Source organism: Tachypleus tridentatus, chromosome 2 (assembly GCF_004210375.1).
Source record: "Tachypleus tridentatus isolate NWPU-2018 chromosome 2, ASM421037v1, whole genome shotgun sequence".
In the NCBI taxonomy this organism is placed as follows: Eukaryota; Metazoa; Arthropoda; class Merostomata; order Xiphosura; family Limulidae; genus Tachypleus; species Tachypleus tridentatus.
Genome location: NC_134826.1, coordinates 33483944 through 33498483, shown reverse-complemented (window position 1 = coordinate 33498483; position 14540 = coordinate 33483944). Strand labels below are relative to the sequence as shown.

At 33.0% G+C, this 14540-nt stretch overlaps 1 protein-coding gene across 3 annotated transcripts in view; it reads right to left on the bottom strand.

The window, feature by feature from the left end:
* LOC143240572 (afadin- and alpha-actinin-binding protein-like) overlaps positions 1-10589 on the bottom strand; it is an 86258-nt gene extending 75669 nt beyond the window's left edge. For 2 of the 3 annotated variants that reach the window (XM_076483234.1, XM_076483249.1), the window contains exons 1-2: positions 10366-10588; positions 5643-5858 (exon numbers count right to left, since the gene is read on the bottom strand). In XM_076483234.1, the coding sequence (XP_076339349.1) occupies positions 5643-5840 (198 nt within the window). In that variant the 5' untranslated portion in view covers positions 5841-5858; positions 10366-10588. Of the gene's footprint in view, positions 1-5642; positions 5859-10365 lie in introns of all 3 variants that reach the window. The other variant, XM_076483243.1, reaches the window with a different exon arrangement.
* Between the last annotated feature and the right edge of the window lie 3951 nt (positions 10590-14540).

Genomic DNA, 14540 nt, shown 5'->3' with positions numbered 1-14540 from the left:
AATTTTCTCTTATGATTTGTTTCATTTGATTTCTAGCTTCATATTAATAGAAGTTAGTGCACAAGATGGTTAATTTTTGGTAAAAGATTATCAAATTTGGATTGAGTACAAGTTAGGCCTCAATAACAATTATAATTAAATTATTTCTTTCAAACAGTGTTTCATGGAAATTTAATGAACCAGAAGACAGTAAATTTGTCTTAGAAAATGAGGACCTACTAGACCAGGGGTTCCCAACCGGTGGGTAGTGACCCCCCAAGGGGTCACGAAGCCTTGTTAGAAGTAGCTTGGGATAACATTAATTTTATTTCATCAATTACATTTTCAAGTCGCGAGTGCCAAAAGGTTGGGAAACCCTGTACTAGACCTAAAATTACTTGGTGGAGATGAGACATATAAAGATGTCAACATTAGCAAAGGAAAAGCATTACAAGACCTACTGTTTGAGTATGCAGATATCTTCACAGATAAATCAAGAAACAAAGATCTTGAGTAATATAAGATTGAGAGCACAATCATGAATACAATCAAAGTGAAGCCCTATCAGATGCCTCATGCAATGAGGCCTGATAAAACAGTAAGTTGTTGTTGGAAGTTGGAATCAGCCTTTAAATTCAGCCTACAGTTTACTAGTTGTAATCATGAAGAAGAAGGACGGGTCAAACCATTTCTGCACAGACTTCTGAAAGCCGAACTTCATACAAAGTTCAGCTCCAAACCTGTGGACAACCCAAAGGCCATCATGGCAAAACTAAATGGAGCCAGGTACTTTTCAAAGAAAAGTAAAGGTTACTGAGAAATTCTGATGAAGACGAAATCTGAAGAGAGGACAGCATTTGTGACACCAGATGGATATTAGTCATTTAAGTTGATGTCATTAAGTTAGTCTATTCATCACCAACATTCAACAGCATGATGAGTAGGATACTGCACAACACCACCAACATTGAGTACTACTTGGATGACATTCTGACGTACACTGCAAGATGGGAAGACCACCTGTAGAGAATTATACAGTTCTTCCAGTAAGTGAGTGTAGCAGGCCTCACCATCAGACCATCCAAGTGCTACACTGAATATTCTGTGTGAGAGTTTGTTGGATGTAAAGTGGAAGACCAACAGATAGCTTTGGAAAAAGAAAGATAATCTACATACAAGATATACCAGTTCTGATGTTCAAACAGTAAGCCAGATCCTTCCTGGGGCTAGTGGGACTCAATAGAAAATTCATCCCAAATTATGATGAAATTACTGCTTCACTGACTGACCTGACCAAAAAAGGTTTACCAAACACAGGGAAGTGGGAACAACCACTCCAGATGGCATTCTGGAAATTAAAGAGCATGTTGGGAAGCTCACCAATTCTTAGAATGCCAAACTTTAAGAAAAAAAAAACACTGTTCAGGCTAATGTTTCAGGCATTAGATTTGAGGCAGAAATATCACAAGAACATAAAGATGAATTATTTCTGGTAAAACATAAGTAACAAGTCATTAACTAGTGAGGAGAACTATTCCATGATTGAATGTGTATGCCTGGCTATCATATTTGTCATTCTGAAGTTAAAGAACTATCTATACAGGAAGGAGTTTATCATACAGCAGACAGACCATCAACTACTAGCACACATTCAAAAGTACAAGATTAACAGTGTGAGGATCATGAGGTGGGTGTTACAGCTTCAAAATAACAAGTTCCACACTGAAACTATCAAAGGCACTGCAAAAGGTAGAGCAGACTTTGTGTATAAACTATAAACAGTCTTTGTATATAGTTTTTAAAAAAATCATCTTGAAGAGGGTTGTCATGACATAAAAGACTTTGTTTAGATATTAATTTTTGTTGTTCTTTTATTTTATGCAAAGCTACATGAGGGCTATCTGTGCAAGTCATCCATAATTTAGCAATGTGAGACTAGAGGGAAAACAGTTACTCATCATAACCCATCGTCAACTCTTAGACTATTCATTTTACCAGAAAATTGGGGGATTGACCATAACATTATAATGCCCTCACGGTTGAAAGGGCAAGCATGTTTGGTGTGACAGGATTTTGAACCCATGGTCCTCAGATTAAGAGTCGACCACCCTAACCACTTGGCCATGCTGGGCTGATTTATTTTGTAAGTTAATACCTTATGATTTAGTTTTGTTATAATAAGGATTTAATGCAAAGAAATGTTGGAAGATGTGTTTATAATTCATTGATACTGAGACTACTGAATGTTTCATGCAATACACTGATGTTAAAAATATGGATTTCTAGAAGGCAAGCATACAGTTAAGTGACAAAAATATAAATAGTGTGAGATAAGCAAACAGACAATAACAGAAGAGAGCAATGTTATGGCCATTGAAAGGTTTAGTTTAAAATTAACTGCTGAAGTGACAAACCTAATGTTTAACATGTTAATGTAAGACTAACAGTAGAAAAGGAAACAAGAAAAATTTATTACATCAAAACAAGGTTCTAAAGTAATTGGATCAACCTAAGCACACTTTGACAAAAGAACAGAGTATTTTGAAGAAAGAAGACCATACAATTACCACAAGAATAGTATATGACTGCGATAACTCACGCTACAGTTGTAAATGAATCACATACAAAATACTTGTGCAATAGTAACAGAGAAGATAGTTTAGCTTACCAACTAAAATTCTATAGCAATTTAATAGGCCTAAGTGGACTTTCAATAAGAAGAGAACCATGTATATAGTGCTTATGATATGCCTCTAATAACTTTAGTGTGAAGAATTTGATGTACAAACATTTAACTTCTTCAAAATATATATATATTATTTTGAAAACAAATAAAGTGCATGCTGTTCATGTATCCCTGAATTTATCATTACCAAGTCACAAACACCTACTGTAGAAGAATCCTAAGCTCAACAACACAGTATATATTAATATTATTAAGAAATATAAGTTTAATTTGACAAATGTCAAAAATTATATATTTTAATATTGAAAAATATACCTTGTATATCCAATCATGTATTAAATGTTTCTTTAAGTGGATGAATAAATGATGCTTGTCATGGTGTTATTCTTATTAATGTACTTATGGTGGCATTTTTTGTGCTGTGAACTTAATGTCTTAACTTTGAAAATCAAATACACAACAGTTGAAATGATATTTTGAGGAAGCAAATTTGTACATGTAAAGTGTGTAATTTTTCTATGTAAAGATCATTTTCGATTATGTTGTTTACAGATTACTTTTACCACACACTTTTACCAAAAAGATGTTGCTTTTTCTGAGCATTCTTTGAATAGTCCAAGTTGAAGAAGATGGTCCCTATTCATTTGTTCTCAAATGCCATTAAGAACAACAAACATCCCTCTCTCAGAAATTTTAAATCCCTAACTTGAACACATCCTTATGGCATGAGTGTTGAATGTTTTGAAATAAAAAGGAATATCACATATCCTTCACAAGAATAACTAAATTTCAGTGGTATCTTTCTTCCTACTGAATGCTAAACCTTGAAAAAATGTAGTTCTAATACACATCATTTCACTGTGACTTCATTTGAACTGTGTTTGCACCGAGAGTTGCCAATTTGTGTACTCAAAGTAATTTGGATATAACACACAATCTTCTATAGTTGCAGCCTTTGTCATTCTAAACAGAAATTTTTTCCACAGACTTACTACCTTACCAGTAAAATAACTGGATGTGTGTTTATATCTGTCCAAGTCTTAAACTTATGACTGCTTGTCCTATTACCCTTACAATCTCACATGAAAAATCTAGCTGATTCCTTCACTAGCTTTGAACATTTCCATTAGATCACTATGAATCTTCTACTTTCACGAGAGAACAAGCTGAAAGATGAAAGCTGAAACCTATCCTCACATGACAACCTATCTACACAGAATTATTATAGGATCCTTCCTTTAAAACTTTTCCAACTCAATACTCCAAATAAGGAAAATAATTTGTATTATGAAAATTTGTCTCCTTAGTCTTATAATCAATACCATCAGCAAACTTAAACCATGCTCTATGTCATTAATGTAACTGAGTTGTAAAAGGGTCTGCAACATAAATCCCTGCTACACACTACTTCTAACATTACTCTAGTTAGATTAATGTTTCCTCAGAATAAACCAACAATCAATATACTTAAACTTATCACCAATGCCAAGATATATTTTTTGTCAACAATCTTTTTAAAATTTTTCTGAAAATCCATCCCTCTACCCCTCTTCCTTCATCCAGATAAGTAGCCTCCTCAAAAAAGTGGTAGTTAGCAAGATAAAACTCTGTTTATAAATCTACATTGTCTGTATAACAAAATTTTGAGCTTTATCAAATAATCTGCAACAACTTTTATGAAACTCTCTTATACCTTTCTGTACTAACATAGTAATACTAACTTGCTGAAAATGCCTGAACTATGCTTATTTATGCTTTTAAAATGTGGAGTAATATTATCCACCCTTCTGTCATCCAACACCTGTTTTATACTAAATAACATACTAAAAATGACAATTGGTAGCTTAGAAACTTGTTTCTTAGCCTCTTCTTAGATTCTAGGTTAAATATTACCAGGTCCAGGAGCCTCACCTGTTTTCAAAATATCAATTTATTTCTAACAAGGTCTAGATTAACATCAATTTTTTGCACACTTCTAAATACTTTCTCAAAATATATTCTCAGTGTCAGTAAAATGTCAGTAAAGTACAGTTACATTTATTTGAATTTTCTTCTTATTTGTTCCAACTTAAGACTTTATACATGTAAATTTTGAAAATTTGTACATTTCTCTTTTTGAACAGTGTGTTAAGCTGTGAATCATTTTTCCATTATTAGAATTTTCCTCAATCTACATATTTACACTAGAACAATTTTCGTGGTGGAATTGTTTAAAACCATTGAAAAAACTGTAACTCTTGTATATGATCAGAATCACATTTGCACACCATTCTCTGATATGTGATGCTAGAGAGTGCTTTCTCACACTCAAAACTCCCACTTTTCTCATCCTTTGAACAAAAACACTTACAGGTACTAACTTTTGTAATTTGTGATGATGAGAAACCCACATGAAGTAAAAATGTATTCATTCTCAAGACAACTGGTATGGGTATTAAATAAAAGTACAGAACAATGTTTCAATTTTTTAAGATCATCTTCAGATTAACAAAGAGAATTTACAAGTTCTCTTTGTTAACCTGAAAATGACCTAAAAAGGTCAAAACATTGTTCTGTACTTTTATTTCAATCAAAGTTTTAATACCCATACCAGCCGTTTTAAGAATACAGGCACTAACTTTATCTTCAATTACTATGTCATGCTTAAACAACATTCCAAACTTAATCTGTGACTCCAAACTTAGCCCTGAATCTCTTTAGCATAACATTGCTATACAAGTCTTTGAGAAAGATCACTTTTTGGAAAAAATGAGAAATTTCTTATTCTCTAATATATATTATTTACTGATGTTTATAACCCTGTAAAGTAGAAATGTCAGAAGTTTTCTTTTAAATAATCACAAGTAATTAGTGATTCATGAAAATTTAGTATCACTGAAAAATGCTTGTATAAAATATTTCTTTTAAAAAACAGAAAAATGGATACAGACAAACAATATAATGAGCACAAATTGCATGAAATAGAATGTATACTTACACGAGCTAAGAATGATAAAGACTGGTGTATATTTTCTTTAGAGCAGAAGGAATATGCATATGAATCATTTTTTGTTGGTGCCTCAACTAGAAAGGAACTTTCAAAAGGTGTGTTGTCTTCTGTACATTTATCTGAGCTACAATACACAGGTGGAAGATACTGTTCAAGTTCAGAAGGGATTCCACTTTCACCAGCCATGTTTTATTTTCAGAATAACTACAAAGCCAAAAAAACTTAATGTTACAGCATCATTAAACAATGTACAGTTAAATGCTTCTTTGATAATACTCTTATAAATTTAAACCCTCACAGAAGAATGGAAGGCAAAAAATACTGAACAATACAGTATTTTTTTAATGTACATTAAAGTATGTTTACCAAAATTCACCATTGTGTGTTCCCAACTCTTGCAAACAACATTTACAGTAAAAAAAAACAAAAAAACCCTAAATCATATACTTTTAAGGTTGATGGGTCAGATGTGATGTCAAACTTATAACAAATGCATATACAAGCTTTATCTGACTCACTGGTAAAACAATTCCTGCAAATTTACAGATTTCTCACATACAATCAATAAGAATTTCACTTAACTTACAGAACATCTGCACAAAACTTTCAAAAATTCCATATTTTCTGAATAAAAATATATTTTGAAGTTAAGAAATGGTAAAATTCTTGATTATTTCAATCATTGTACTATCATCCCTTTCTTATCTCCAACACATCTTTGACTGCTAATTTTAACCTTTTTTATATAGCAACCAATGTTGCCATCAACCAACTTTCTGAATAATGCCCTTTTAGTTTAAGATTTTTAAACCAGTCATCCTAACTGTGAAAGTAATTAATAAGCTGTCACATAATATATTCCATATACATTCTATTACAAGTCACATTATACATTAGAGATCAGTCACTGGTTTTTCGATCAAATCATTGTCCCAGCACTGAAATAATCAAGTAGCAATCACACAGTGTAAGGCATGTTTTGTACCATGAACATCATTTGATTGCTGGGAAAGCTGAAACAGACTTCTCTTCAACTGTTAATTTTCTTTTTAATAAAATAACTATCACAGTGAAAGTCAATCAATTTGTCCCAGCCATAATGATTAGATTAGGTCAGCAGTAGGAGGGAGACAAGAGACAGGAACAAGTTTAGGAGGAAGTTGAAATGAACAGAAAGGCAATGAGGAAAGGGAGATGTGCAAACAGGCAGACTGAACTCTGGATTATAATGAGACAGGAAAGTCCCTAAAGAAATCTTGCATTAAAAAGGAAAACACACACAAGTCCCCTATGGAAGTTAATAGTATATGGACTTGAGACAAAAGAGCATCCTAAGCCAAAAGATCCTAGCAACAGAGGAGCCCTGTTTAAAAAGAAAGAATAGAAAAGAACTGTGCCAAAGTGGGAAAGACTAGTGCACAAGTCTCCATCCAAAAACCCCTCAGGCAAACAACAAAGGGCCTAGACAATAGGTGAATTGAAAAAAGGAACAAAGAACAGACAAAGAAGGTGGATGTGGTATAATTGAGGTTGGAAAAATAGCAAAATTACTGGGATCCAAATGTCACAGAGGCAGAATAGTCTAAAAATGTATCTCAGAATGGCTAGTATGGGTATTAACACTTTTACTAATAACACAGAGAACAATGTTTCAACCTTCCTATATCATCTTCAGGTTAACAAAGAGAGTTTGCAACTGACTATTGCCTGCCAAGCACGTCTTAGGTCGAGAGTACAGGATTATATAGGGTACTGTAGTTAGATGTTAGGTTATTAATTAGCATAGGTATAAAGGTGTTCCTTTATATTGGTTTAATTGGTTTTAATTGTTGTATAAATAGGGCTCCTAAGACATGTGCCTGGCAATGGTCAGTTGCAAACTCTCTTACTGTTAACCTGAAGGTGACCTAGAATGGTCATAACATCATTCTCTATGTTATTAGTAAAAGTGTTAATATCCATGCTGGCCCTTCTGAGATACATTTTTACTTCAACTTGGTTTCTCGTCATCAAGAATAGAGTCCAAATGCTACAAGTCCAAAACAGGAAACTCGCATCAATAGTAAGCCAAAGCTTGGACTTCCATATTACAAGGAGGTCAAGGCATACTGACCTCAGAATGTAAATGTCTCATTTAAAAAAATATGAAAAACATAGACAAAACATAACAAACCTGGTTTATCAATGCCACAAAAGAAGTAGGAGGCCTGAGCACATTGACTGCAGCTAAACATTACTACGTGTCATAAGATAGGGGAAAAATAGGCTGTAAAATCATTGTCTTTTTATTCAGTCAAAATGACAATGATTTCAACAACATAATCTTCAGGTGAATCTGAAGCCTGTAAGAAAGCTGCCAATTCCTGGTAAACTAAGGCCATAACTAACGAATCAAAGAGTAATTGTTGTAGAAGCAGCAGCAGTTACAGTTGAAACAAACTCAGAATTTGTAATAACTATGAATGAAATTAATAAAATATCCACACAGAGGGCTAAAAAATTGAAGACATGTTAAAAAAGTAAAAGAATTAAAGTATAACAAAGTAAAACAAAAACTAAATTATCAGAAAAAAGAAACAAGTAATTGATTAAAATTCTGTTAGTAAAGCTCAAGCAACATGCTTAAACATCATGAGTTCAAATCAAAAAGTGAAACTGAGTCATGCAGCATACAGGGAGTCAGCTGTGCTAAGAGCTGTAGAGGATTGTTGCATGCTATCATGCAGCTGCCTCATTTGAAAACACATGAGAACTGGTGTAAATATTAAAGATAATGAGGAATGAATATGAGTGCATATGTAGGGGAGCACAAATGGAGAAAAGCTATTATGCAAAAGAGGGAAAGATACTGACAGAAGTTACAGACTGAATAAACATTTTAAGCATGCATTTTCTTGTAAGTAAATAATGATTTGAAAATAAAATTTAATAGTGTGCATAACAGCCCACACCTATAAATAATGCATCTGATGTAATAACTGATAAAATATCAGTTCTATGTCAGTGGACAAGTTTCTACTTTGAGTTTGGCTAGTATAGTATTAAACTTAAATCATTATACAACAGCAATGATAACTCTAATCAACATAATAAATAAAACACCATATCATAAGTGAAAAGAAAAGTTTTAATTGCAGGGCCTCAATAAGAATGTGGTTTGATGTGGCTGCACTCCTTACATTTGCCTAAAGCTGTCTTTTGATGAGAGAACAAAATATTTTTTACAATACATTCATATTCAGTATGAGAACTTGAGCCTTATGTATTAGATTATGTAAACTCTATGGGTCAAATAGCCTGCTATTACTGCTAAGGATTATATTATTTTTTCAAATTAAAAATCAGATTTACTACTGCTTCAAAGAAGAGCCAAAGTGTGAATTTAGTTGGTCACTGGAGGCAAAAACAGAAATGATGAAAAACTGAACTAATGACATGATGTATCTTAATTTTTCAAATTTAGTTCTCTTTTATTTTAATGATTAGACCATAATAACTGACAAGCACACTTTGGACTAGCAAGTTACCTAAAAATATTATTTAACAGTCTGCTGATTTTATAAAAACAATGGTAACATCCCCCTCACAGTCATGACTGCTACTATTTTAACACTTAATAAAACTTTTAAGCTTTATTTCATTATTCCTTATTTCTAAAATATCACACTTACTCAAAAATTACTTGATTCCTTTTCTCAAATTATTGCAAGATTAACACAGCATTTCATCACAACAAATAATATATATTATTATGAAAATAATTTGCAAATACAGTAAGAATAAATGAGTACACACTGCATTCTTGCAGATCAATAGAATTGTTAAATACAAGTTTCAAACATTTTAGTAAATTGTGCACAGTAATTCTTAACTTGTATACTAGTCACTTCTATGCCTGCAACATTTATTTGTGATTGACAATAAGTCACTTTAAAAATAATATTTATCAAAAGGAAGCCAGTAAATAGTCACAATTGTGTGTTAAAAAATTATAAGTATAATAACTCGAGTAAATGGGAATTATAGGATTTGTTTAGCAACAAATAAAGGACATAGATGTTTGTCCCCGCAAGTACAGCGGTATGTCTTTGGATTTACAATGCTAAAATCAGGGGTTTGATTCCCCTCAGTGGGCTCAGCAGATAGCCCAATGTGGCTTTGTTCTAACAAAACACACTTGAACTCGATTTTACCCCCCAGTGGCTCAGCAGTATGTCTGCGGACTAACAACACTAAAATCCGGGTTTCAATACACGTGGCGAGCAGAGCACAGATAGTCTATTGTGTAGCTTTGTGCTTAATTCAAAACAACATAGATGTTTAAAAATCGCATATTTAATTTTTAAGGTCAAAGTCAAGACCTAGACTACGATTAGATTACTATTACACTAATAACAGTTAGTACTATTAGTATTACTGCTACATAGCAATTTAAAACTGTGTTTTCAGTGACTTTTTCAATATAAAAATTGAGTTTTCATCATTAATAACCTTACAGTTTATTGACTTTAATTTTAAAATACTTTGCATTGCTTAGTGATATTAAAATTAAACTGGTAAGTATTTACATTCAACTAGCGTAAGTCTTCAATTAGTTATTTTTATTGGTTAGCTGGGCAATTACCGCTATTACTATTACAAGAATACAGAACACATTATGTTTCATTTTGTCACAAAAATGTGTATCATTAACAATCAACAAAACACTCACATTTCGCTATAAATTACAAACGTTGACAAGCTTAAACATGAAAATGTTTTTTCAGAGCATTATTATATACATACTGCTTATCGAAAATGACATTTAAAATTTACATAACATTAAAACTTTTTAATTTTTGCGATCAACAATATAATTATTATTAAATGAACTATAAACTTCTAAATGAATGGCCTCAACGGTTATACTTCAGCGACACCATCTGGTACAACGTTACAAGTTTAGTTTTTAACTAAAATTTATTCCTTTCGTCCCTTCGTTTCTGTCACATAGTTGTGTCCGACGAGTTTAATTTACAAAAGAAAAACGCATCAAATATTTTGTAAGATTTAGAAAGAAATCACATAAACCCAATTAATTGTAAGATTGAAATAAAATAATATTAATTATCAATACATTCTAATAAAAAGTTGTCAAAAACATTTAAAATTTTATAAACAATGTTCGAACGTTTCGTAAAACACTTATTCCATCTTCAGCAAAATCTGAAAACTGTGTTACAAAGATATTTATTAACTGCTAATATAGTGTCATTTATCGCCAGTTTACTGAGGTATTAAGTAAAGTGGTAAACAGAAGGATAAAACAAAAACAACTTTACTTAATAAATAAGTAAACTAGTGATTGATGATACTATAGTTGCATTTAATAATGTATTCGTAACACTATTTTCAAATTTTACTGAAGATGGAATGAGTGCATTCCGAAACTCATAAATCAAAAGTAAGCTACTAAAACAGACCAGTTCTAAAAGTAAATTTATTTAAATAATACGCTTGCGTTAGCCTCTCTTTTCTTGCAAATTTCTCAGTCAAACGCTTCAAATTTCATAGCGTTAGAAAGGTCTTTGTTTATAAAATCCAGAATGTATATTGTCTTTTCCATTCAGAATCACTGTACCTATTTTTGATTAGTCAAAATTTTTAATGTTTGTTTTTTTAATTTCGCGCAAAGCTACTCAAGGGCTATCTGCGCTAGCCGTCCCTCATTTAGCAGTGTAAAACTAGAGAGAAGGCAACCAGTCATCACGACCGACCGCCAAATCTTGAACTACTCTTTTACCAACGAATAGTGAGATTGACCGTAACATTATAACGCCCCCGGGGCTGAAAAAGCGAGCATGTTTGATGCGACCGAGATGCGAACCCGCGACGCTCGGATTACGAGTTGAACGTCTTAACTAACCTGGCCATGGCGTGCGGTACTTTTTAATGTAAAAAGTATGCTATTCGATGGAAAACTTTAGAAAAAATGACTATCAATTATACACTGCTGGCAAAAATCTTAAGACCAATAAACATAAAGAAAAAATACGCATTTTGCATTGTTAGACTCAACCACTTATTTGATTAGAGCTTCAAAAACTGAAAATAAGAAAAGGAAAAATATAAAAAAATTTAGCATTTAACAGGGAAAATGTGAATACAATGAAATCAGCCTAAATACTAATTGGTCAAAAGTTTAAGACCATACCAAAAAGAAGTCCTAAATAGGGTAGTAAATGCCCAACAAGAGGTCTCAGTAATGGGTTGCACGGCCGTCATTACGAATAACTGCAAACATTCGCTTTGGCCTGGTCTATATAAGCGTTTGCAGAAGGCTGGCTGGAATATTATTCCAAGTGATGATGATGACTTCACGAAGATCATGCACTGTTTGGAATTGACATCAATTTCTATAGACTTCCCTTGCCATTCACCTCCAAACATTTCCAATATGGTTCATTTTGGGCGAACACGTTGGATGGTCCAAAAGAATCACGTTATTCGTCATAAAAAAGTCCTTTGTTCTACGGGCATTGTAAATTGCAGTATTATCCTGCTGAAAAATCCAGTCATTTCCATACAAGCTAGAGCCTTCAGTCAATAAGGTTGCTCTCTCCAACATACCAATGTAGCCAGCTGTTGTTCGACGCCCCTGTATAACATGAAGCTCCATTGTTCTATGGAAGGAGAAAGCACCCCAGATCATGATGGAGCCTCCTCTACTGTGTCGTGTAGAAAATGTCTCCGGTGGGATATCCTTGTCGAGCCAGTAACGTTGAAAGCCATATGGACCGTCCAGGTTAAATTTTTCTCATTAAAGAACAAAATCTTCTTCCACTTTTCTACGTCCCATGTTTGGTGCTTCTAAGCAAAGTTTAATCGAGCTGTTTTGTGGTGTGGAAGGAGGCTTGGCCTTTGAAGACGTTTACGGTTTTTAAAGCCTTTCTCTCGTAAATGTCGTCATATTGTCCTTGAGCTGCATTCTGCGTCCGTAAGGGCCTTAATCAGGTTCGACGATTGGCTGGTGTCTTGCCGGACAACCCATCGAATCCTCCTGCTGTACGCCGGCGAAATTTTCTTGGGCCGACCATTTGAACTTCTCGTTCCGTGTCCTTCAGGGTCTTTTAAGAAATTTTCAACATCAGTTTTACGACTCCCAATCTCACCAGCGATAGCATGTTGAGAGAGACCTTGCTTTTGCAGCTCGACAATTCTGTCACGTTCAAACTCTGTCTTCTCTTTAGCCTTTGCCATGTTTTACCCAATGTAACACAGGAGATGTCAGTGGGAGATGTTGACAATGATAATGCTTGAACACAAATGACTAAATTTCGTTACGTGTTTCCCGATTAATGCTTCGTTTCAGTATGGTCTTAAACTTTTGATCAGCTAGTATTTAGGCTAATTTCATAGTATTCACATTTTCCCTATTAAATGCTAAAACAGTTTTTTATTTTTATTTTCCCTTTTCTTATTTTCATCTTTCGAAGCTCTACGCAAATAAGTGGTTGAGTCTAAAAACGCAAAATGAATATTTTTCTTTATGTTCATTGGCCTTAAGATTTTGGCCAGCAGTGTATATGTAATTTTTTCACTAAATAAAAATAATTTACATTGTTTTGATACAGATACTTATTAAAAAAGCGCCTGAATTTAAAAAAAAATTGAAACTTACACCAAGATATATTACACGCGCTAATATTTGTGGCAGGTACAGATCACAGCATTACTCTATAAAACGTGTTATTTGAATATATGATATGTGTTTATCCTCATTGACCAATCATGTATTTAGTAAAGCCAGATGAAACGACCTCACTGATTTAATAATGACTGACATCGAAGCTACTAATTACTTCTAGTGATTTTGTTGTTATAAGTATTGTTTATTGTTTTGAATTTCGCGCAAAGCTACACGAGGGTTATCTACGTAACCGTTCCTAATTTAGCAGTGTAAGACTAGAGGGTACGCAACTAATCAGCATCACCTTCTGCCAACCCTTGGGCTACTTTTTCACCAACGACTGATAGGATTGACCGTTACAGTATAATGCTCCCACGACTGAAAGGCAGCATGTTTGGTGTGACGGGATTCGAACTTCTATTAGCAAATAATATGAAATTGTTGTTTTTATTCAATTGTACATTCAATCGTTTTACTGTCTGTTGTGTTTTATATCTTTGTGAGACGTTCCTGATGAAACTGTTAAGTGAAACATTAAGTGTCAAATATAAAAAAAGGATTTGGTATTAAAAGGTCATTTATTTCTTTTATACGCAACAAAAATTAAATAATGAGTAACTAATGTCGTTAGGCCACTTATTGATTCTTATGAAGAATATTTAATAATTGTTTTGATTCTGTGAGTCGTTATGTGTATGTTTTCTGACATTACCATGGAAAGATGTAGGATGGTTGAACAGCAGATAAAATAACAGTCGGAAGTTGACTTTTACTTTTAAAAATTGTGTAGGTGACATGTTAGTTTGGCACGCCAATTCACCCTTTCAAACACTACAGCGTACTGTATAATGCACTTACATTTATTGTGTTTACAAATTTACTTGTTTAAATTTGTTCTTACGTTTATATAATTGAAATCAACCCAACACTATACTTTAGAATTACCAAACATCTTTTATATGGAATTTTTTTTATTTAATTAAGATCCTAAAATTAATTAATTTTAAAAGTATACATTTCTAAGTGTAGATGTTATGTCTGATAGTCGTAATTTTATCTTACTATTTTTAAGGTGTTCATGAAATTTTTACTAGTCTTTTTAATCGTGAGTAAATCAATAATAATTTCTTACTGATCTGATATTAGTATGACATGAAAATATCTTTTTGAAGGAAATTACATTGTTTTTGAAAAATAACACAAATGAATAAAACTGG